This window comes from Melanerpes formicivorus, unplaced genomic scaffold (assembly GCF_026170545.1).
Source record: "Melanerpes formicivorus ecotype bairdi unplaced genomic scaffold, bMelFor1.0.p_v2 SCAF_5, whole genome shotgun sequence".
NCBI lineage: Eukaryota > Metazoa > Chordata > Aves > Piciformes > Picidae > Melanerpes > Melanerpes formicivorus.
Genome location: NW_027142357.1, coordinates 20,318,214 through 20,339,639, shown reverse-complemented (window position 1 = coordinate 20,339,639; position 21,426 = coordinate 20,318,214). Strand labels below are relative to the sequence as shown.

General features: G+C 39.0%; 2 protein-coding genes across 9 annotated transcripts in view; one reads left to right on the top strand and one right to left on the bottom strand.

Moving 5' to 3' along the window:
* METTL8 (methyltransferase 8, tRNA N3-cytidine) overlaps positions 1-21,426 on the bottom strand; it is an 85,999-nt gene that overhangs the window by 30,312 nt on the left and 34,261 nt on the right. The window contains exons 1-2 of one of the 7 annotated variants that reach the window (XM_068138606.1): positions 8,647-8,707; positions 6,394-6,508 (exon numbers count right to left, since the gene is read on the bottom strand). Coding sequence is in view for 4 of the 7 variants with exons in the window: in XM_068138607.1 (XP_067994708.1) it covers positions 39-208 (170 nt within the window). In the remaining 3 variants the exon portion in view is untranslated. Of the gene's footprint in view, positions 1-38; positions 293-6,393; positions 6,509-8,646; positions 8,708-21,426 lie in introns of those variants that run through there. The other 6 variants (XM_068138604.1, XM_068138607.1, XM_068138599.1 and 3 more) reach the window with 6 other exon arrangements.
* DCAF17 (DDB1 and CUL4 associated factor 17) lies at positions 197-21,116 on the top strand. Of its 2 annotated transcripts, none has more exons than XM_068138595.1 (14): positions 197-732; positions 1,823-1,926; positions 3,223-3,313; positions 5,298-5,437; positions 6,182-6,260; positions 6,437-6,526; positions 8,806-8,928; positions 9,428-9,533; positions 12,945-13,087; positions 14,435-14,544; positions 14,941-15,028; positions 17,509-17,592; positions 18,914-19,069; positions 19,836-21,116. In XM_068138595.1, the coding sequence occupies exons 1-14, from the start codon at positions 577-579 to the stop codon at positions 20,022-20,024; spliced, it is 1,659 nt and encodes a 552-aa protein (XP_067994696.1). In that variant the 5' UTR covers positions 197-576; the 3' UTR covers positions 20,025-21,116. The 2 variants fall into 2 exon arrangements, with proteins under 2 accessions (XP_067994696.1, XP_067994697.1); XM_068138596.1 differs by having other exon boundaries at positions 202-732; positions 8,821-8,928.

Below are 21,426 nucleotides of genomic sequence, written 5' to 3'. Positions count from 1 at the left end.
GACCAGTGGGTAAGCCACTGTCGGAGGCTCGCACCAACCTCTGCGCAGCGACCCTCCTCCTGCCCCGCGGTCCTCCGTGCAGCGTTTCACCCTCGGCAACGCCGCAGCACTCCCAACTCCCGCCCGCTGGCACCCACGCGATCTGAAACCCAGTCCGACCCGGCCCGGCCGCTGTAGCACAACTACAGCCCGGCCTGCCACGCGGCATGGTGGGAGATGTGGTCCAGGCGCGCCGCAGAATGCAGCCTGCGAAAACTACAGTACCCAGCGGGCTGCGGGGCAACAGAGGTTTGCTGTCGCTGGGTATTTGCGGTAATTCATCTCTGTGGTGGCAGGGGAGACGTGGTGTGTACCCAGTCCTGTGGGTGTCTACGGAGCGCGGCGTACTGGTCCCGCCTCGCGACGGTGGGGCTGTGGCTGCCGTGGTCCCATGGGAAGGTCGCGGTCTGCGTCTCTTTGGACTCAGTGAAGGACTGCGCCCGCCTTTTGCTGCTTCGCTTCACCTTTCGCCTGGCGGGACAGGGCCAGGCCAACCAGAATCTGGGGAGATAGGCGAGCTTGCGCTGGGGCCCAGACATGTGCCCGCAGACAGCCGCCCCAACCGCTTCTCGGGCCCTAAGGGATCACAACGTCTATCGGTTCCTTACCCGCAGGGCCCACGGCTTTTTTGCCAGAGACGCTGGTGTCAGCCACAGGAAAAACTTGGGACTCCTGAGAAAGATAATATGTCAGGTAATGCTTTCTGGAGCTGGCTGAACCTCTGCGTGTGTTGGCTTTCAACCGGGGTGACCTGAAAGCCAGTCCTCAACCCAGGTGTTTGAGAAGGCCATGGTCACGCTGACCAACAAGTTTGGCGAGGGGGAAAAAAAGGCAGCTCTGCTGTAGAGACTTAAAAACGGTTACGTTTATTTCATGAGGCCCAGTAGTGTATATAGGACTATACTGTGGAAAAACTGAAGCACCTGCAAGTCCAATAATTGTGCTAGCAATAGCCTATTATGAAATCACTTACTTTGCCTAAGTTAGTATCAATATTAAATCCATAGTGTTATAGGGAGTATCACTTAAATTTGATTGGAGTTCTCAAGATAAATAATCAGCAGATGTCCTCAGATAAACATACCCTTAATGTGTCAGTGACATTTATGTTACAGAAAAAATAGGAATTAAACCAATTACCGACTAAAGTGAACTTGATTTTTTTATCACAACCGTTAGCACTCTCATGCAGTAGTTGTTAGAAACGTGTTGATACTGAATGTGTGGAGGAGGATGGACTGTTACATTAAAAATACTTTTAGTGGAAGTCAGCTAAAGTGTTAGTGTAACACTTTGATTTTTATTTTTGTTTTGTAAGACTGAAGCCTTGGTGCATGGTATAATGCTCCTGATGTCTCCAATGCGTGCAAGAAACTGATCAGTTCACCCCATTAACATTTAAGGCATATGTTGCAAGTAACAGTGAACAGATTTTTCTGCCTTTCACACAAAACACCACCAGCAGAACGGAGTCAGATGTGCAGTAAATTCAATTCATTGTATATAAAAGTTGTGTACATATGAATACTGGAGAATTTTCTCCTTGATTTTAAGAGTTGTTATTAAAGTTGCCAGTTTCTATTACAATGCAGGCAAGTTAATGACAGTCATTACTTATGATGTTCATAATAGTTAATATATCTTTGTAAGAGTTGTATTTATGTATTCAACAGCAGAGATTCAAGTAAAGTAAGTTATTATGATGCAGGAGCAAAATAAAATATTTCCCAAAAGCAAGATTTGTTACAAAAACTGTCACCATTACAACCATTGTCTGTTTTAGGAAAGTACTGAATTCAAGAATGTTTGGACTACTCATTCTGCATCTCCTATTGCATATGAAAGAGGAAGAATTTACTTAGACAATTACCAGTGCTGCATTAGCAGGTAATAAATTAACAATTTAAATTTACCCTGGCTTATAGTTTTATGAGTGTGATTCTAGTTTAGATACATCACTAATTTTACTCATCAAAAAAAGACACAATGGCATCAAAATAGATGCCACTGTGTCTTAACATGACACCTGCTTTGGTGAAAGGAAGTGATCTTACCGATGCTGTATAATTTCAGCTGACAGAGCACTTTAGTAGGAGTGAAAGATTATCACCGTTTTGTAATTTTGCACTAAAAAGCCAAATTTACAGTAGTTCTTTGTGATCTTGTAACTATCAGTGTGCTAAAGAATGTGTCACAAAATCAGTCTTGATACTATGTGAATTCTGTGTTAAACAGTGAACCATTGTTCATTTGATGTACAGCATGTAGCTGGGTTTTGTTAGTGTATTTTGCAGATCGTTCTCTGATCTGTTGTACTCTTCTATTTCATGATCAGCTGCAGAGACAGCTTAGGAGGCAGCACCGGGCAGGGTCCTGGGGGCACCAGACCTTGTCCTTGCCCATTCCTCTTGTGGGAAGTATCAGGGACTTGAAAAACTCCATTGCTGAATAAATTATGGTCAGAACAGTTTTGAGACAGTGTCATAATGTACATGAAAGACAAATTAATCTGTCAGTGCAAACCACTGAGAGTTAATTAAATTAATCTATCACTTACAGCAGAGATCTAAATCTACTTAGCCGTGTTTTATTCCTGTATTGACTGCTTTCCAGTACTGGGTTAAACTGTCGAACATATTTCAGGTTTATTTTTGACTTAACCTTTTCCTGAGGGGAAAACTTGTGCACAGTATGAAGCTTTTATTCTAGTAGTAGGGGTTGGTTGGTTGGTTGGTTTGTTCTTTCTCAAAATACTTGTACATAATGCCACACCTTTATATTCTGAAAGGCAACACAGGAAGAGCTAGAGGGGAAGGTTCCAGAATGATTGTCTGTTTCTGAAATAGGTGTTCATTTTGATGTGTATCACTGAAGTATGAATGTTACTGTTAGGTTTGTAATTTAAAAACAATAGCATGCCCAAAAAAAACCCTGAAAACCAACCAACCAAAACCAACAAACCCACAACATCAAACCACAAAACATAGCAAAGTTTAGCTTCTAAATACTATGTTATACAGACTGTTGTTTATTGGACCTGATTTTGTGAGCAATTTCAGGTTATATTTACAAAGTCAAAATAAGATATTTAGATTTCTGACCTGCCATGAAACTGTATGAAATGACTTATTGATACAAAATAGTTTGTAAAGTTGACTAATGATTGACTATCATTTTCTTCAGCATTGCACAAGAACCAAGAATACTTTATCAAAAGCCAAAGTGTTCTAAGTCAGAAAAAATAGAAGATGCTTTATTATTGGAATGCCCGTTGGTAAGATATTTATTACTAGAACTTTGTTGTGCAGAAAACCTGAGGACTCAACAAATCAACTCTGGCCAAAAGCTGCTATGCTTTCCTTCCTCCTTGTGGAGGTTTTCTCTCATCCTCTCTCCACAAATCTTAGAAATATTGGTCCCATCCTTGAGCTGTCTAAAAATAAGGCTGTGTGAATACCATTCTTAGAAAGTACTGAGTACAGAATACAGAATAAATCAGGTCGGAAAAGACCTTTGAGATCATCAAGTCCAACCTATCTAATCAAGTCCAACACCATCTAATCAACTAAACCATAGAACTAAGTGCCCCATCCAATCTCTTCTTAAACACTTCCAATGATGGTGACTCCACCACCTGCCCAGGTAGCCCATTCCAATGACCAATCACTCTTTCTGTGAAGAATTTCTTCCTAACATCCAGCCTTAACCTCCCCTGGTGCAGCTTGAGACTGTGTCCTCTTGTTCTGTTGGTGGTTGCCTGGAAGGAGAGACCAACCCCCACCTGGCTACAACCTCCCTTCAGGTAGTTGTAGAGAGCAATAAGGTCTCCCCTGAGCCTCCTCTTCTCGAGGCTAAGCAACCCCAGCTCCCTCAGCCTCCCCCCATAGGGCTTGTGCTCCAAACCCCTCACCAGTTTTGTTGCCTTTCTCTGGACAGGTTCCAGCAACTCAACATCTTTCCTAAACTGAGGGGCCCAGAACTGGACACAGTACTCAAGGTGTGGCCTAACTCGTGCAGTGTACAGGGGCAGAATGACCTCCCTACTCCTGCTGGCCCCACTATTCCTGATACAGGCCAGGATGCCATTGGCGTTCTTGGTCACCTGGGCACTGCTGGCTCATGTTCAGCGTCTATCAACCAGTACCCCCAGGTCCCTTTCTGCCTGGCTGCTCTCCAGCCACTCTGACCCCAGCCTGTAGCACTGCATGGGGTTGTTGTGGCCAGTGTGTAGAGCCTGGCACTTAGATGTGTTAAATCTCATGCCACTGGACTCTGCCCATCTGTCCAGCCTGTCAAGGTCCCTCTGCAGAGCTCTCCTATCCTCTAACTGATCCACACCTGCCCCCAGCTTGGTGTCATCTGCAAATTTACTGATGGACTCAATCCCCTCATCCAGATCATCAACAAAGATTTTGAACAGGATGGGGCCCAGCACTGATCCCTGGGGGACACCACTAGTGACTGGATGTCAGCTGGATGTGGCACTGTTCACCACCACTCTCTGGGCTCGGCTCTCTAGCCAGTTCCTAACCCAGCACAGAGTGCTGCTGTCCAAGCCACGGGCTGACAGCTTGGCCAGGAGTTTGCTGTGGGGGACGGTGTCAAAGGCCTTGCTGAAGTCCAGGTAGACTACATCCACAGCCTTCCCCACATCTACCAAGTGGGTCACCTGATCATAGAAGGAGGTCAGGTTGGTGAGGTCCCTCCTAAATCCATGGTGGCTGGGCCTGATCCCTTGGCCATCCTGTAAGTGCTGTGTGATTCCACTCAAGATGACCTGTTCCATAATCTTGCCTGTCACAGGTCAGGCTGACAGGTCTGTAATTCCCTGGTTCATCCAACTGGCCCTTCTTGTGGATGGGCATCACGCTGGCCAGTTTCCAGTCATTTGGGACCTCTGGGACTGTTGAGTTACCACCAAATGTCATATTCTGCAATACTTAGTCTCTTCAAGACTGGTATCAATTTGACTGATAAATGGCTACACTTCATTTTTGCAAGGCAAGGAAGTTTTAAAAGGTGTCTTTTCTAGAAGAAGTAACTGTCTTACAAAAAGCGTGACAACAGATTATTTATGTAGTAATCAAATGACTACTTAGCACAGAGAAGAACTTAAGAGTTTCTGATGTGATTAGTGGGCAGCTCTCCACCTTTAGTTTTTGAGGAATGTATGTTGATTTTTGTTTTCAAGTTACTATGTCAAAATGTTATGTATCTTCCTTGTAAAAACTTTTTTCTGATAATCTCTTGTTATGTAGGGGGAAATGCTGCCAAGTCCATCAGACTATAAATCTTCCCTCATAGTGTTGACAGTGCGGAACTGGCTTCTACGTCTCTCTGCTGATAGTGGAGAAATACTGCAAAAGATATACCTTGCTGATTCCTATTGTAAATTCAGGTATTAAACTTTGACTAGGCTTTATCTAATTAGGAATCATTAGTACTATACTGGAGAAAAAATGTGTTTATTTTAGTACTATCCTATGGCTGACTCAAGGTTTGTTAGCCTAGGACATTACCTGGAGTTCTCTTCCTGCATGCTCTTTTCTATGGAAGAATTTCAGCAGCTTAAGTATTACGGTCTCAAATTTGCTATCAAGTTCCACAAAGCCCACAAAAATTAGGCTGCAATTGGTTTCTCTGACAATTTTACAGCCTTTAATATTGCGATAGCAGTCTGCTAGGAGAGGACCTTGGCAAACGAAGCTCATAAAACACGAGAAATACATCTAAGCTATTTTTAACTTGCAACCGTTTCACAGGGTAACCATTTTGCACTTTAAAAGCAGAGCAGTTACTGCTTCTAGGAAACTGTTGGGGTTTTTCTGAGTTCTCAGAAGATACTATTTTGTTTAAGCCAAAGGATAAGAAAGCAGTGGTTTGTAAAGGGAAGGAGAAAAGATAATGAATGTTCTGCTTTCTGAATTTTTATCACAATCCAGTATGAATTAAGCCATTCCTAGTTCTGTGGGGTTTGCATTATTGCAAACAACAAACATCTCAGGCACCCCTCCCAAATCAGATACTGAAAAGTTTGTCTGAACACAGATTTGTGTAGTTATAGTAGATTGTAATTTATGTGAAGTAATTTGTTTATTATTATTTTGAAATGATCAAGATAAGCCTTTCTTGTCACATACAGATATCTGAGCTGGGATACTCCTCAAGAGGTAATGGTTGTGAAGTCAGCTCAGAATAAGCTCCCTGCAGCAGCACGGCAGGTAAGTTTGTTAATGCACTGCAATTCTTAAACTTTTACAAAATTGATGAAAAAAACAAATTTACAGGGATAGAGATGGAGATATTATGCTTTGTTATTATACTAGATTACCATTTCTTACTTTAAATAGATACCTCAAGTATAGTAAGTATATTCACTGTTGTTGTTCCTTCCCAGGCAGGTATCCAAGAGTCTGTATTGTTCTATCTTGCTGTATTCCAAGTTTTGCCTCTTTCTTTCATTGGAATGCTAGAAATAAACAAAAAGGTGAGTTAAATCCTCTGCTAGTCATGAGCTGTACTGTAGTTGTGTGAGCAGCATAGTTTACACAGGTTTGTCCCAAGATTTCAGGAGTCAGAGTTTGTGAAAGCATAGTGTCCTGAAACTTTAGTTAGTAGTAGTGTTCTTATGTCTAATAGGAGTGCTGAGGAGATGGTTCTTAATTCAAATGACCAGAAGAGAAAATACAAATGCATTCTGCTATTCAATTAGTCTTCAACATGTAGAAGGACTTTAGTTTTATCTATAGCAATAGTAAGAATTAGGTAATCCTAAAGTGTTTCCAGATTTCTTTTTACCTCTAAAAAAAGACAGATGTACTTCTGACCAACCACTGGTAATAGTCTTATGAATTCTATGTGCAGTTACAAATGTTTCAAACTTGTGTTATCACTGATTATGCATTTTGAATAGATACGTGTCTTGCTTTATTAGTCATGAGCAAACCACCTTTCTGAGGTTGTTTTGTGATCTGTAAATTATATATATATATGTATGTAAAGAAAACTCAAGCCAGATGGCAAGTTTTACTGTTCTGGTGGAAAAAAGTGTCTATTTTAAGGCAAGAGAGCTCTGGATACAACTTATAAATGGAACAGTACAAACATGCAAACTCTCTGAGATACAGTCTCATTTGATGTTGAGAGCTATTAGTGGGTTGACGCTGTAATTGAGATTGAGCTGACAAGTGAGGGAGTGCAGTTAAACATATTTTCATTTATGATTGTTAAAGTTTAGGGCTACTGTGTATTGTTCTGTTCAAAATTAGTATTTAAGACTGGAAAAATATTACCAGTGTCAAAGGTATTCTCAGTGTAGTTAGGAATGGCATGCCAGATTCATCATGGTCATAGCAGGTGAAAAATCTAAAGAAGTACTTTGTCAGTTGGGCCTGTACTGAGTACTTGCCAGAGTAATTCTTACAGCTAGGAATAACATCAGGGCAGAATCTGGGATTTGAGAATACAGCCAACAGAGGAAGCAAACAGTGAATGCTAAGCCTGGTATAGATCAGTGGAATCATAGAGTAATTTTAGGTTGGAAGGGATCTTTAAAGGTCATCTAGTCCAACCTGCCTCTGCAGTGAGCAGGAACATCTTTAACTATATCAGGTTGCTCAGATCCCTGTCCACCCTGACCTGGGATGTTTGCTGAGATGGGGCATCTACCTCCTTGCTGGTTAACCTGTTACAGTGTTTCCCTACTCTCATTTTAAACCAGTTCTGTCTTGTATCTTGTCTAAATTTCCCCTCTTAGTTTAAAACCATTGCCCCTTTACTAAGAAGATTGTCCCTATCTTTCTTATAGGCCCCCTTTAAGTACTGAAAGGCCGCAATAAGGTCCCCCTGCAGCTGCCTTTTCTCCAGGCTGAACAGCCACAACTCCCTCAGCTCATCCTCATAGGAGGGGTGCTCCAGACCATTTTTGTGACCTCTTCTGGACCCAGCTCCAACAGGTTAATGTCCTTGTGCTGAGGACTCCAGAGATGGATGCAGTACTCCAGGCAGTCTCACCAGAGCGGAGTAGAGGAGCAGAATCACCTCCCTAGACCTGCTGGCCACATTTAATTTGATGCAGCCCAGGATATGATTTGCCTTCTAGGCTGCAAGGCTGCAAACACACATTGCCAGCTCATGTCTGGCTTTTCATCCACCCTATTTTACTTGCTTTTTCACATAGTGATTCAGATTAAAGAAATGAAAATTCTACACTTCCAAGCATCTCTATTTTAAAAAGTTTAAAAACTCAGCATGCTATTCACTAAATATTAAAAATTAGTTTGTTGGTTTTTCTCAGTGACAATGGCACAAATTACTACTGCATGATTTGAATTCAGAGAGAGTTCTGTACTGTGACAGCTGGATAATGCAATTTAAGTACAGCTGTACTCAAGTCGTAGAGCCATGATTAGTATTTTACTCTGGTGATGAAGAAAGAACAGAAGATCTGAAATCAGTACTTCTACATTGAGTTGTTAGCTTAGCTAACATTCCTTTAGGATGCTAGGTAATATAATCTATTCATGTATGATAATAACTGGGTAAAATGATGTCCTTATAGACTGAGACTCGACTAAAGAATTAGTCTGTTTGTAGAATACAACTTACCTAACCTCAGGTGTTCTGCAGTGAAAAGTAATACAGAAAACTTCAGGAACCAAACCATTGGTCATAAAATTTGGTCAGAAGTAACAACTGAAGCACTGCAAAATTGAGGATGCACTGTCAGTATTTTGCATTGTCTCTCAATTATTTCTTCGCTAATAGTGTGCTTTTTTCCAGATATTTGGTAATAGTGTGACAGATGTTGCTGTCTCTAATGGGATCCTGATTGTAATGTATAGCATGGGTCTGGTTAGGCTCTATAACTTCCAGACCATCTTGGAACAGGTAATGAAAACCAAAATTTTTCACACAGTCCATGTTCTTTTGGTGCAACAAAACATAAATGCCACATAGATACACATGGAATATGCCAAAGGATAGAGTTCTTGCCTTGATCTGTTTACAGTTAGAAGATGAAAATAGGTACACACAGTACACCCACCAGTTACATGTAGCAAAACATAGGAGATGAGAGTCAGACAGGCACTTCAGTGCATTCAGGGAGGAGCTACGTAAATGCTAGACCAGGGTGTGCTCTGCTTTACACACCTTGTCTGTAAGTTATAAGCAAGTGCTAAGGCAAAACACTGGAAACTGATCTGAAACAGAATCACAGTAAGATTTTTGAGTTTCTGTTCATCCAGTCAAAAATCAGACATTAATTCAAAACTAACACTTCAAGCAGTACCTAACAAGATAAATAATGCAGCAGGAATAGAGCCATAAAATTAAACAGCAAGTAAAAAAGCCTCAATAAAGCGATTTTTTTCCAATGTTATTTTAGTTCATGGAACAGCCATTGGATTTGGGACATGAATTCAATTGGAATGGTCAAGCAGGAGTCGTAGGAAAGTATCCTTTCGGTCTTCCGCATAACATTAAAATAACAGGTATTTATGATCTTTGTATTATCTTGGTGGCTTTTATGGATTAGTTATGACTTAACTTCAAGAAAACCTTAAAAATTGCTGTATTGTGCTGTAGCTGTATTATTTCTGTGTTTACCTCACTGTAAAAATGTGCTTTGGTTGGAAATAATTACATAGGGTTTACCTAGAGAACTGGTACAGCAGCTAAGCTATTTGAAAAACTTTATAAGCATATAGTGGAACCCCCTTCCTTATTTTTTGAGGTACAACTGCTCTTGGGAAAGAGGAAGGGCTAGGACAGCTGTTAACATCTCAGAAACAGTATACAGTATGTAAGCAAAAGATGTTAGAACATTTAATCTAACTGGCAAAGGGAGTTCAAAGAGACTGAATGCAATTTGTCCAAATTGTATTTTGATAATTCCAAATTGTCAGAAATGTGCCAGTCTCAATAAAATTAATTCCTGAGGAGGAAAAAAAAGCTATTAAAAAGTAATTTTTAGCCTCAAATCATTAACTTAAGAATGTTCTGCTTCATGTAATATCTTTAATTTCTCTGAAACCAAACCATAATTTCTGTTGGTGCATTTGCTGCTAAGCATCTTAATGAATAACAAAAGCCTGAGGATTTTTTAAATTTTTTTAGTTTTTTTTTTTTATAATTTAAGAATACATTCTCACAAGTTCACACTTAAGGAATTAGGAGAAAAAAAAGTTGGTAGGTTTCACCAATATCAAATAATTCATGCTTTGATTTCTTTTATTTTGAATGTTTTCATATTAAATGGCTTTTATTGACCACATTAAAAATGCTTTTGATCTTTATGTTTGCAAACAGTGTCAGATAGTAACAGGCAAACTAAATCATGTTTAGATAAATGAAAGAAATACCCAAAGGTAAGATACAGGCTTACATAGTGGATAAGGACAGTTCTAATGAAATGTTTTATCAAAATTAAGTGATAGGCTGCTATAATTGATATTTCAGATTCTGCACAGGGAAATTTCTCCTAATTTTCCTTACTGTCTCAGTCTGCAAAACCACAACTTAATGGTAGGGGCCCCTGGGAAAACATACTGAGGGAGCTTTAGGATGCCTGTACCAGATTTGTTTTCGTGTCTTACACATCATTGTAGTTCTGAGATTTAAAACCAATGTACTGGAGAAAACATTTTTCAGCTTGAATCATACTCAAGAATTTGTGGTTTGGAAGTTTGGAACTCACGTCAGACGTTTGTCATGGCTGCTCTTTGCAGATAGTTGCATTCCTGTGGGTTTTGAGCTGGTTTTTTTTCAAGAAGCAGATGGCTGATTGACTGTTCAATGAGCAAGATTTCAACAGAGTTTAAGCCTGTATTTACTGTATTCTAACTGTGTCATTTTCTTGCTTATTTAGTCCTAGCTTTCCTACAGAAATTGCCTGAAGGAATGGCAGTTAGTACAGTGCCAGCTTTATGGTGTGCTAGGTACGCAAGAGGAACTTGGCAATCAAAACTTACAGGCTACCATGTATCTACCACATAATTTACAGCTATTGACTGGTGAGGAGAGAAACTGGAAGATACTTTCTTTTTTTTTTTTCTGGTTATTTTTCTACATTTAGTGAAAATACTTACTAGTGCTGAAGGCTGGAGAGTAAGTGAACAGAAAAGAACAGCTGGACATTGAAAACCAACAGTGCTAGAGAAAGGACTTCGAAACAATGAGACCAGGAGGTGTTGAGCAACAAGAGCAAGTGACACATAGCAGGAAAGAGAGAGTTGAAGCAGCAGAGTCACTCTGTTGCTGGTCTTGCAATTTTTTTCCAAATGAACATAAAAAAGAAAGGCATGTTGTATCAGCAGCCTGTACTACTTAGGACTTTTGCATGTTTGAAAAGCATTTAACTCTTTTTCATCCATTTACCAGAATGGCTATGTATACTTGTCGTAGTTTGGGCTGGGTGCCCTCTGCTACAGGGGTGTTTCCTGTGTCCAGAACTCCAGCCCAGTGAGTGGACACAGGAAATTATGTATTTCCTACCATGATCCCTTGCACCACTATGAATTTTACATTGCGGTCTGGCACTTCCTCTTTCCTTTCCTCTCTGACACCCGGTAACTGGGGGAGAGATCTCCTGGCCATGGGCCTGGTTAGGCCCAAGGCCATGGGGGGACGGGCAGTCTCAGATCTGGCCAGCTGAGAGTAGCCTAGTAGTGGGGGGGGGGGGGGGGGGGGAAGGAGGAGCCCTGGCGGTTTTGGGTGCACCCTCAGGTGGGGATGAGATGTTTCTGGGTCTGTTTTGGGGTTCTCCTTGTCACTGTGTTTCTAGCTCTCTGCACGCACTCACTGTTCTCTATTTAAACTCTCCACCACTTTTGCAATCTGTTTGAGTCGTTATTTCTGCGTGTGGTGGGGAGGGGGTTTGCCCCAACCCATTACAATACTTTACTTAAAAAGTTGATAGGCTAAAATTTTAACAAATTTTATTGACTCATTTTTAATTTTCTGAGAGATTTTAGTATCAGTAGATCCTCTGCTTATGTTTCCATCTTCAATATTCTCTACATTTACAGCAAATGCCTTGGGTTTTACAACCTGTACTTTGCTAAATCTTGTGCAGAACCTGCCATTTCTTATGTTAGTCCAATGGACAACTAGAAGACAGCTGCTTTCCAGCTTTGGAAAGACTTCATTTACATGGGCAGTGAACTAATTTATTTCAATCTTAATGGCTAGGTTGTTGTAAACATAAATGAAGAAAAGAGAAGCACTATGTAATCATAATTTCTGATGTCATGTGAAATCTTAGTCCGATTGGCTAGGATCTGGATCAGGAGAAGAATAAGTCAAGATTTGGATGAAACCTTTCGGATGCAGAAGTCTTGCTAAGAACTTTGTTCTTCTCACAGTGCTTCAGCTTGAAGGGAAAACTACATACCTTTTGCCATTAATTACAAAAAATCCTAGATTTTTAATGATTTTTATTAAGTCAGCTACAGATTAGATTCATTGTGGTCCACACTATTTTGCTGTATTACATGAAAAGAGAAGGAATATTTAGATTTGAGCATCTTTATGCACTTAATTCTGTTATTTGAAATTCCTCCTGTTAGCTCATTTCCAGCTATTCATCACTGTTTTTCCAAAAAGAATAATGACCCTTTTGATATGCTTTTTGTCCAGCTCATTTGAAATGAAGTAAGTTGAAGGTATCAGAAGAGCAGTTCAGCATGAAGATCTGAGAAGGCAGTAACCAGCTATGGGGAATTGCCTGGACACTAGGACAGGTAGAATAGCTGATGTTAGAAAAAGATCACAGACAATATATTTGCATCAGTTCTCAAAGGTTCTGAGGAATGAATAGCTTTATTGAAATCTAGAACTGTAGAGATCAATGCTTTTATGACTGTTCTGCTACTAATGGTGTTAATGTTACTGGATATTTGCAGGTACCCCACCTTTGCTATTTGAAGCATCTTCTCTGGAGAATGCATTTCAAATTGGAGGTTACCCATGGCATTATATCATCACACCTAACAAGAAGAAACATAAAGGGATCTTCCATATTTGTTCTCTGAAAGACAATGCTTTGGTAATATATTCAGATAGCTGCCTCTCTGAAATGCATGTGTAACACATTTGTCTTTATCACTTCTGACTAGTGGTAACAATACTTCTGTTTTGCAGTGTGGTCCTTTCACAGAGATAACCCTGCAGTGTTAAATCTGTTGTCAGTGGAGTCATGTCAAATATGTTCTTTGAGTTAGAACTGCTTCTGATATATCCTCATTCCAATATAACTGTGGCACTCTCAGTGCTGCACAGCAATGTATTCCCACCTTAAAGGTTAAGGCTCAAGGAGAATCTCATTACCTAACTTCTTGCACTGACATCTTAATGTACGCCTGATTAGTCAGCATACCAAATGGCATGAATAAAGTAACTTTTTAAGTTTTAAAAAACTGCAGAATAAGTTTCCTTAAGGTTTAGTTTACTCCTGATTTGTACATTCTCTCTCTCCCTAGAAAGAGTTTGTTACTCAGTTTAACCTAGCATTCCTAATTATTTCTGTTTATGTACTACTCATCATACAATCTTTTGTGTGAGCTCTTCATCTCAGCTTTAATTTTGGGTCTGGATTTGGCCCAAAGACACTTCTATAATACAGGCAATATGTAGGCCTGTTAGTTCAGGGTTCTTCACTAAAAAACTTCTTTAAAAGTCCTCTTCTCTTTTATTAGCCTGATAAAATCAATTATCCCACACCTATCTGATATTTCAAAACAATCTTTCATAAATGTAGCTGATGATCAATTTTGATTCAAAGGGACTTGTACAACCCTCTCTCACCTTGATTTTTCTATATGGTTTCATACATTTGAAAATTTTAATGACCATGGTCTGCTAAATTTGACAACAACAAACCACTGCTGAAATCCCAAGATTGCAGCCGCAATCAAAAGCTATACCAGGCCTACATGCTCCACAAATGTTTGCACAAAAGAAGCTAAGACTGAGATTTGGAGCTGAAGTCAAATTTCATGCTAATGCTTTTCCTATGCACCTCCTATCTTTTAAAAAATGCTGGAATTGCTGAAGAGTTTGCAGAGTGTAGGCTAAATCTTTGCTTAGTTTCAGGAGAGATAGAACCATGTATGGCTATGGTACAAGGTCATTGTTTTTCATATTAAAAGAGCTGAAACTATTCCATGGAATATCTTGAGAACTGGAACTCTGTAGTAGTAGTATCTAAAGAACTGGAACTGGTATTAATGTTGTTGTTCCACTGCCATTCTTTCTGGTTATGATTATGAGCAATACTTAAACACCTTTAAAGGTATGTGGAGAGGAGCTCTGTATTTCCTCTTTATTTCCTCTTTAAATAGATAAGTGAGGCTTTCAAAATACTAATATTTTAAGCTTTTCCTTCCTTCTTCAGGCAAAAAATGGCATACAGGAGATGAAATGCTGTTCACTGGAACCAGACTGGATATATTTCCATCCAGATATGTCAGGCAGAATAATCCATGTGGGACCAAATTTGATAAAGTATGAGCCTTTTTTTCTCAAATGTTATTGTCATTAGAGAAAAAGTTGCATGACTGCGTAAATTCAGCCTTTTGTTAGTTTGCAGGACAAAACACTCACCAAGCTGTAGGAACTATAATTAATTTGTCAGAATCAGAAGTTCTGGTAGAAATATCTTCAGATTTCTGTGATGAATACGATTGCTGGCAGGCAACACTAGATCGTGATACAAAAAGTGTTAAAGACCACTGTGCTAAATTTTCAGTCATAACCATAAATTACAAAAATACTTTATTTCAATTTCAGTTATTTCTGATGTTTTAATATAGCTGATGTTTCAAAATTATAAATATGGAAGTCTTGTAGTAGGTGGATTTGAATACATTATGGACTTTGTAATTTCTGTTTCTTTTGTAGAGTGTTGAAGCTTAAGGAAGATATAAATAATACAGAACAAATGGAGGTTGCAGAAGATTTTACAATAGTGACTAACAGAGAAAACTGTGTGAGTTTACTGTCAGATCACAATGTGTGATTGTGGGCAATTCATGGGGTTTTATGGGCATAATTCAAAGTTTATATAAGGACATTCCATGTTTTCATTGGACTATGAGCTGTATAAGACAAACGTTGAAATCGGCTATGCTTTCAGGATAGCTTTCTGGAACATCCAGTCTTTTCTTTAGATTTCAGCATGCTTTATGATGTGCAATGTAACTGTGTATCACTGATACAAAGCATACTTATAAGATAGTCATAGATTTCCTTTAAAAGAAGGTGCCACCAAGTGATAATTGTGTGCATCTCTAATGTTAAGGTAAGTTGATCATACAAATGCTAAAAATATTTTAAGTCTCTCATAACTTAGAGGTGAGTGTTTGTAAGGCAACAAAGACAATATACTGCTTCCAAAAGTCTTGTTTATTTTCCTGGCTGTGTAAGTCTGTCACTCTCTTGTGACAGATATGGCATTCATCTAACCAAATCATAGTCAAATCAGTGCACTAAAATAACAGAGTAATAACCCAGCAGAAAATATGACTTCTTCTCATATATTTGCTTAGAGAGCTGAACTGGAACTGGAACAGAACAGAACTGAATCATCAGTGAATCAGGAGAGTGCAGAAAGTTTGAACTAAGTGGTGAGGGGATGATCTAAACCTCATGGTATAATGTGCTGTTAAATCACCTTGGTTGTTTCATGATGTCTTTTGTGATAGAAAATCACAAAGATAATTTAAATGTCAAATAAATTAAAGACCACACTTCATGGAGAAAGTCTTTTGGCAGTGCCTGGAACTGTAGTTTTGCATCAGCATACAAAGTTATGTCTTACATAAAAGTAAACGTTTATAATTTATAAATATAGTAAAGTCCCTGGAAATAGCAATACCAATTTTGAAGCTTCTGCAACAGAAAAGTTTGTGTATCAATAATCTACCTTAAATCAGGAGTAAAATTTCCATTGAAGGGATGAGCTTTGTCATCTAACAACATACAATTTCTTTTTCTAAGGGTTTGTTTAGGTGACTCCTGCTGTGGTTAGAGCAAATAAATAGGTGTTCTGTTTCTGCTGTGGCTTTTCCTTTTAAATTAATCATTTAGACACTGATACCCCAGTTTTGAATGTTTCTGCTTGAGGGTCATAAGGCTCTGCAGAGGGTCCCGGACAGGCTGAATTGATGGGCTGAGGTCAGTTTTAAGAGGTTCCGCAAAGCCAGGTCCTGCACCTGTGTCACAACAATCCCATGCAGACTTGGGGCTGAATGGCTGGAAAGCTGCCTAGCAGAAAAGGATTTGGATCTGCTGGTCAACAGCTGGCTGAGTGTGACCCAGCAGTGTGCCCTGATGGGTAAAGTGGCCAACAAGATCACAGCTTGTAACAAACATGGTGCGCTCAGCAGGACTAGGGCTGTCACTGTCCCCAGAGGGATGTGAAAGACTTGTAGATGTGGTGCTGAGGGACATGGTTTAGTGGTGGATTTGGCAGTGTTTGGTTAATGGTTGGACTTGATGGAAAGGTCTCTTTCAACAAAAGTGAGTCTGTGGTAAGTTTAGTGAAAACAGCTGCAGCGGTTTAAAGATGCATCTTCTGGAAGTAAGAGTTTAAGGCTGTCTTAATTCTCATTCCAGTGTTTTGGCACCTGTCACTTTGGTTCTAAAAATTATGATGGTGGAGAACCTTTGCCACTCCTGCAGAACTGAATATGAGTGAACATCAATAATATCTCATCTAAAGACCCTGAGTTCATGAACCCTCATAAAGAAGAGCTAGCAGCATTAAGGCCATGTGTATCTGTCTTGAGTGGACAGAAACTCTTTTACCTCTCCCCAAAGGAGTAAAAGAAAAACACTCCACACAGGATTGGAAAGAACTGGAAATTTAAATGGAAGTACTCTTCACAACTCTGTACAGTAGTACAAAAACATTTTTTAAAAAATTACTTCTGTTCTAAAATACACAAAAATTCATATTTGCCTCAGTCCATTTCTCTCCAACCTGGGCTTTTTCCAAAATCTCACTAGGCCAGAACCTTCCAAGTCCTCAATGCCCCCCCAGTACCTCCCTGCGTCCCCCCACCAACCAAGCCCAAACTATGAAGCAAAAATATTAGCCAGGCCACTCAAGGCTGAAAGCCTCAACATCCTTAAGAAAATGCCAGAGAGAAAAGCTTGGCGTGCTCAGAAGACAGCAGAGAGAGGAAAAAGGCAGAACAGATAGAAATGCTCACTTATAAAGGGGTTGTAGACTTATGGGAATAAAATAACATAGATTACACTTTCTGGACCACCTGCTGGGCTATCTAGTCTTTGGAGGACCATACTCTGTGGTTCCCATAACAATAGCTAATGAGTAAAATAAGGTCAGAGATATTAACACAAGGTCAGAGAGCAAAAAACAGAATATAAATATATTGTCCAATAGATAAGAGGAAACTAAAATGCTCCACAGTCTACAGTAACTTTTTTCCTTTTTGTCCAAAGGTGAACAACACTGTTACTGTAACAGCTTCCGGTCGAGTGGTAAAAAAGCGTTTTAACTTGCTGGATGATGACCCAGAACAAGAGGTAACTGATGTAGTTGAGGAAGAGCAATTAATGAATTGAGATGTTTAGCTAGCCAGAAGTCATGCTTGTCTCAGGTTCAGTGGCTGTAACAATTAGCTGTGTTAATCTTTGAGCTGTTTATTCCTCTTCTGTGGCTGTCTTTGTCTTCTGATTCATTTCCCCTCACTTTCTGTTTTTTCTTATTAGTTGATATATTAGCTTTGGATAGTCTTTTAAGAACTGATCTTACGCCTCATGATACTTCAGTGGCACAGAAATGAGATGTTAATGTGACAAAGCTATTCTGTCCAGCCATCTCCTTTATTTCATAAAATGCTTTAGAAGTATCAAAGAAACATACTTCTTTTTTAATCTGCTTCAGATTTCTCTAGTCTTTAATATATTTATATTTTTGTGCCCCAATTACTTTGATTAGATTGTAGGATAAGGTATTAAAAACTTTAAGTAATTGCTTCCATGAGTGTGAAAACACTGCATTATTTTGTATTGAGTCTTCAAAAGGTTATGAAGATGACTATTTTAGCTCTCTGTCTAGAGCTGGAGCTGTAATTTGCATAAGCACAACAGTTAAAATTCATCAGTTTCTGGCAGTCATTTCTATTCTTTTTTTCTAAGGAAATAAGTTTGGTGAAAATACAGGACAGACCCTGAACGTCTGCAGTTCATTTCTATCCACTTTAAAAAAAAAAAGGTGGCTTTTTTGCCTTTTTTTCCCCCCCCTGCTGCTACACTTGATTTGTAATTCCAATAGATATTTTTCCATCAGGGAAGGAAAAGACTGCCTTGAACTTAGAGTATGTTTCCAGGCTCATGCCCAGTGAGACAGAGGCAAGTCAGGTAACAATCTTCACTGTTTGGTCTCAGTTCTTCAGTCTCACTCTGTGGAGTGAGAGGGAGCTTGGAACAGAGCATACAGTTTGTGTGAATAGAACTGCTGTAACATACCCATCCCCTCAAAACCAGTAATGGCTTCAAGCTATACTGTCTTTATCATGCATTCTTCAAGAAAGAGTATGGAGTTTCAATGTTTCTTCTGCCACTTTTGAAGTACTTCATTTTTTATGTGATATTTATAAAATACATCTACTTGCATGTTAGGATTGTTTAGCATATCACTTTCTTCTGTCTTAAGGAACTTTGTTGAAATACATGGGACAACTTGTGCTGAAAAATAGGCTTGTTTGGGTATCAGGCTGAAAAGACTTGGAATTACAATTTTTATTATTTTGCTTTTACCTCAACAAAAAAGAGCTATGCAGTTTAGGTAGAGGGGAATGTGAATTTGTTTGATATGTAAACCTGAGATTTTGTTTTTCCTAAGACATTCAAAATTGTGGATTATGAAGATGAATTGGATTTGTTATCCACTGTGGCAGTTACTCAAATAGGAGCTGATGGAAGAGCTCACCTTGACATTCATTGTAATGAACATGGGATTCTACTTAAGAGTATTCCATTTCTGGAGTCCTGGGATGTGGTGAGAATTCCTGTCTTTTGTTTACACTAAGACTTCCCCATACCCATTTACCTACTGGTTTTGTTCAGATTTGAAACACATACATAAATAGTGTTGCCAAATGGATGAGATTTGTAGAAAATAATAGTAACTCAAAAAAACTAAGTATTCCATCAGACAGTAGTTCATTTCCCTGAAAATCTCCATGATTTGAAATTAAGATTAGTTTTTTGTTGTTGGTGATTTATTTGGGGTTTTGGCTGGGGGGAGGGGTTGTCCTTAGGTATTTCTGAAATATTTATGAACTTGATACTCAATCTCTGACTAGTTACATCAGCTTAACTTTACAACTTGTAAGTAGTCTCAGTAGCTTAACTTGCACAGCTCATGCATAGAATTAGGCATGGACCTCACTGCATGTATTTGGAGAGATGGAATGGGCTGTTCATACGGTTGAAGTTTAGGCGGGCATCCAACAGATAATCTGAAACATGCAGCACCTTTTGGCACCTCTTTTATAATTGACTGCATAGGCAACATAGGATCTTAAATCAGATGTTCTTAATTGCACTTAGATTCCTAAAACAGGCCTGTGGGAAACCTCTCAAAAGTTTTAAAATTCTGTCCTTTACCTGGAAAAAGCAGTCTGTGCATATCTACACAAAATTCTAGTCTGATCATGGAGCTCACCAGTGTTAAGTACTTTTTTTCTCTTAAGGAAAATAGTATAGGTGCTAGCAAGTTGTGGAAATGGAGACTGCAATCATATTTTTTTTTCTCATTTCAGACTTACAGTCATGAAGTTTACTTTGACAAAGACCTTGTATTACATATAGAACAGAAGCCTAACAGGAGGTTCAGTTGTTATGTTTACCAAATGGTCTGCGGTACTGCAAAAGATGATGAATGTTCGAGCCATGAAAAAACAGAAAGAGTGTTTTGTAAAAAAGGAGGGAGAATTTTTGAATATGTTTAAGACATAAGAACTACAGAGATTTCAATTGGGGTGTTATTTAGGAACTTCATACATATGAATTAGTCAACTACTGTTTTTCATGCAGGATTTAATAATATATATTTTCTACTACTACATGAGGTTTTATTTCTTTTTTACTCTGTAACATTGTACACTTGTCTGTAGTCCATAATGGCTTTTTTATGTATTCACCTTCTCATCACTAATGCTAGATGCAGCATTGTTTCTCTAGCAACTGGACATCAAGGAAAAAGATGTGAACCTAATCATTTGCCATAGGCTGCAGTCTGTCTTACATAGTTTTACCTATGCAACTTTGATACAGACTGTTACTAAACAAAGTATTTAAAACTGTAAAGAAAAAATTTTATATGTTGTATGAAAATGGCACCACTTAAAATCCTTCTGTTGGTTTTGTGTGAAATCATTTAAGTTTTCTTGTTGTGTGTATTTGAGTTTAAAGTATTAATAAATTACATATTTTTACTGCCTTTACAAAATTAAGCACTTATCTGGTTCTTTCTGTACTAAGTGTCTGGATTTGTTCAGTCTGAGCCAAAGGTACTAGATGCACAGTCAGATCACTATTTAGCCTGCCTGATGCATGGGATTCCATGTGGTATATTGAGATCCTGCAGAATACAAGCTTTCATTTTAAATTAAAACTCCCCCACAACAACGAAACACAGGCTGTAGGCTTCATAGTGACACCGTTTCCACATATAACACAAAGGTGGGATCAGGAGAGTAGCTCTGGGACTGCCACCACCACCATTGTCATGGTATGGTAATTCTAAACGCAAGTATTTTCAACTGCAAGCTTCACTCAGTGTGGTGATTTTAGGCTATGCCTTTAATATTTAGTTACAGATTTTGAGCAGAAAAGTAGAAAAATATAAATAAATCACTATTGAGTGTAAAAAGGAAAACAAAATATTATTCTAAACAAATTCATTGAGTAAATATCTGGAATAAGAGGAGCTGTACCATAACAATTTTTCCCATTTCTCTTCTCTTCTGATCTCAGCTGTTTTGCTTTGCTTGGGAGAGATAACCTGCTTCTCGGCTGGCTCTGGCTAAGTTTAACCCACTGCTTCTCTCTCCACTCCTCTGTCTCTTGGGACAGGGGGTCGGGGGGCAATGGAATGGCTTTCCTGGTCTTTTGACCAGGGGAAGTTTTGTGTTGTTTTCTAATTGTAAATATCTGTATAATACTGTAAATACTGTATATTTTGTACATAGTCATTGCATTCCATTGTAGAATGTAGATTTTGCTTGTAAATACAACTTCATTTGCTTCTAACTGACTTGGCCTGGCAAAGTTAATGCTGGGGGGAAAATTCAACCCACCATACTCAGGAAGCATGGATCATTCTAGGTGATGCAATAGTGACGAGTTATA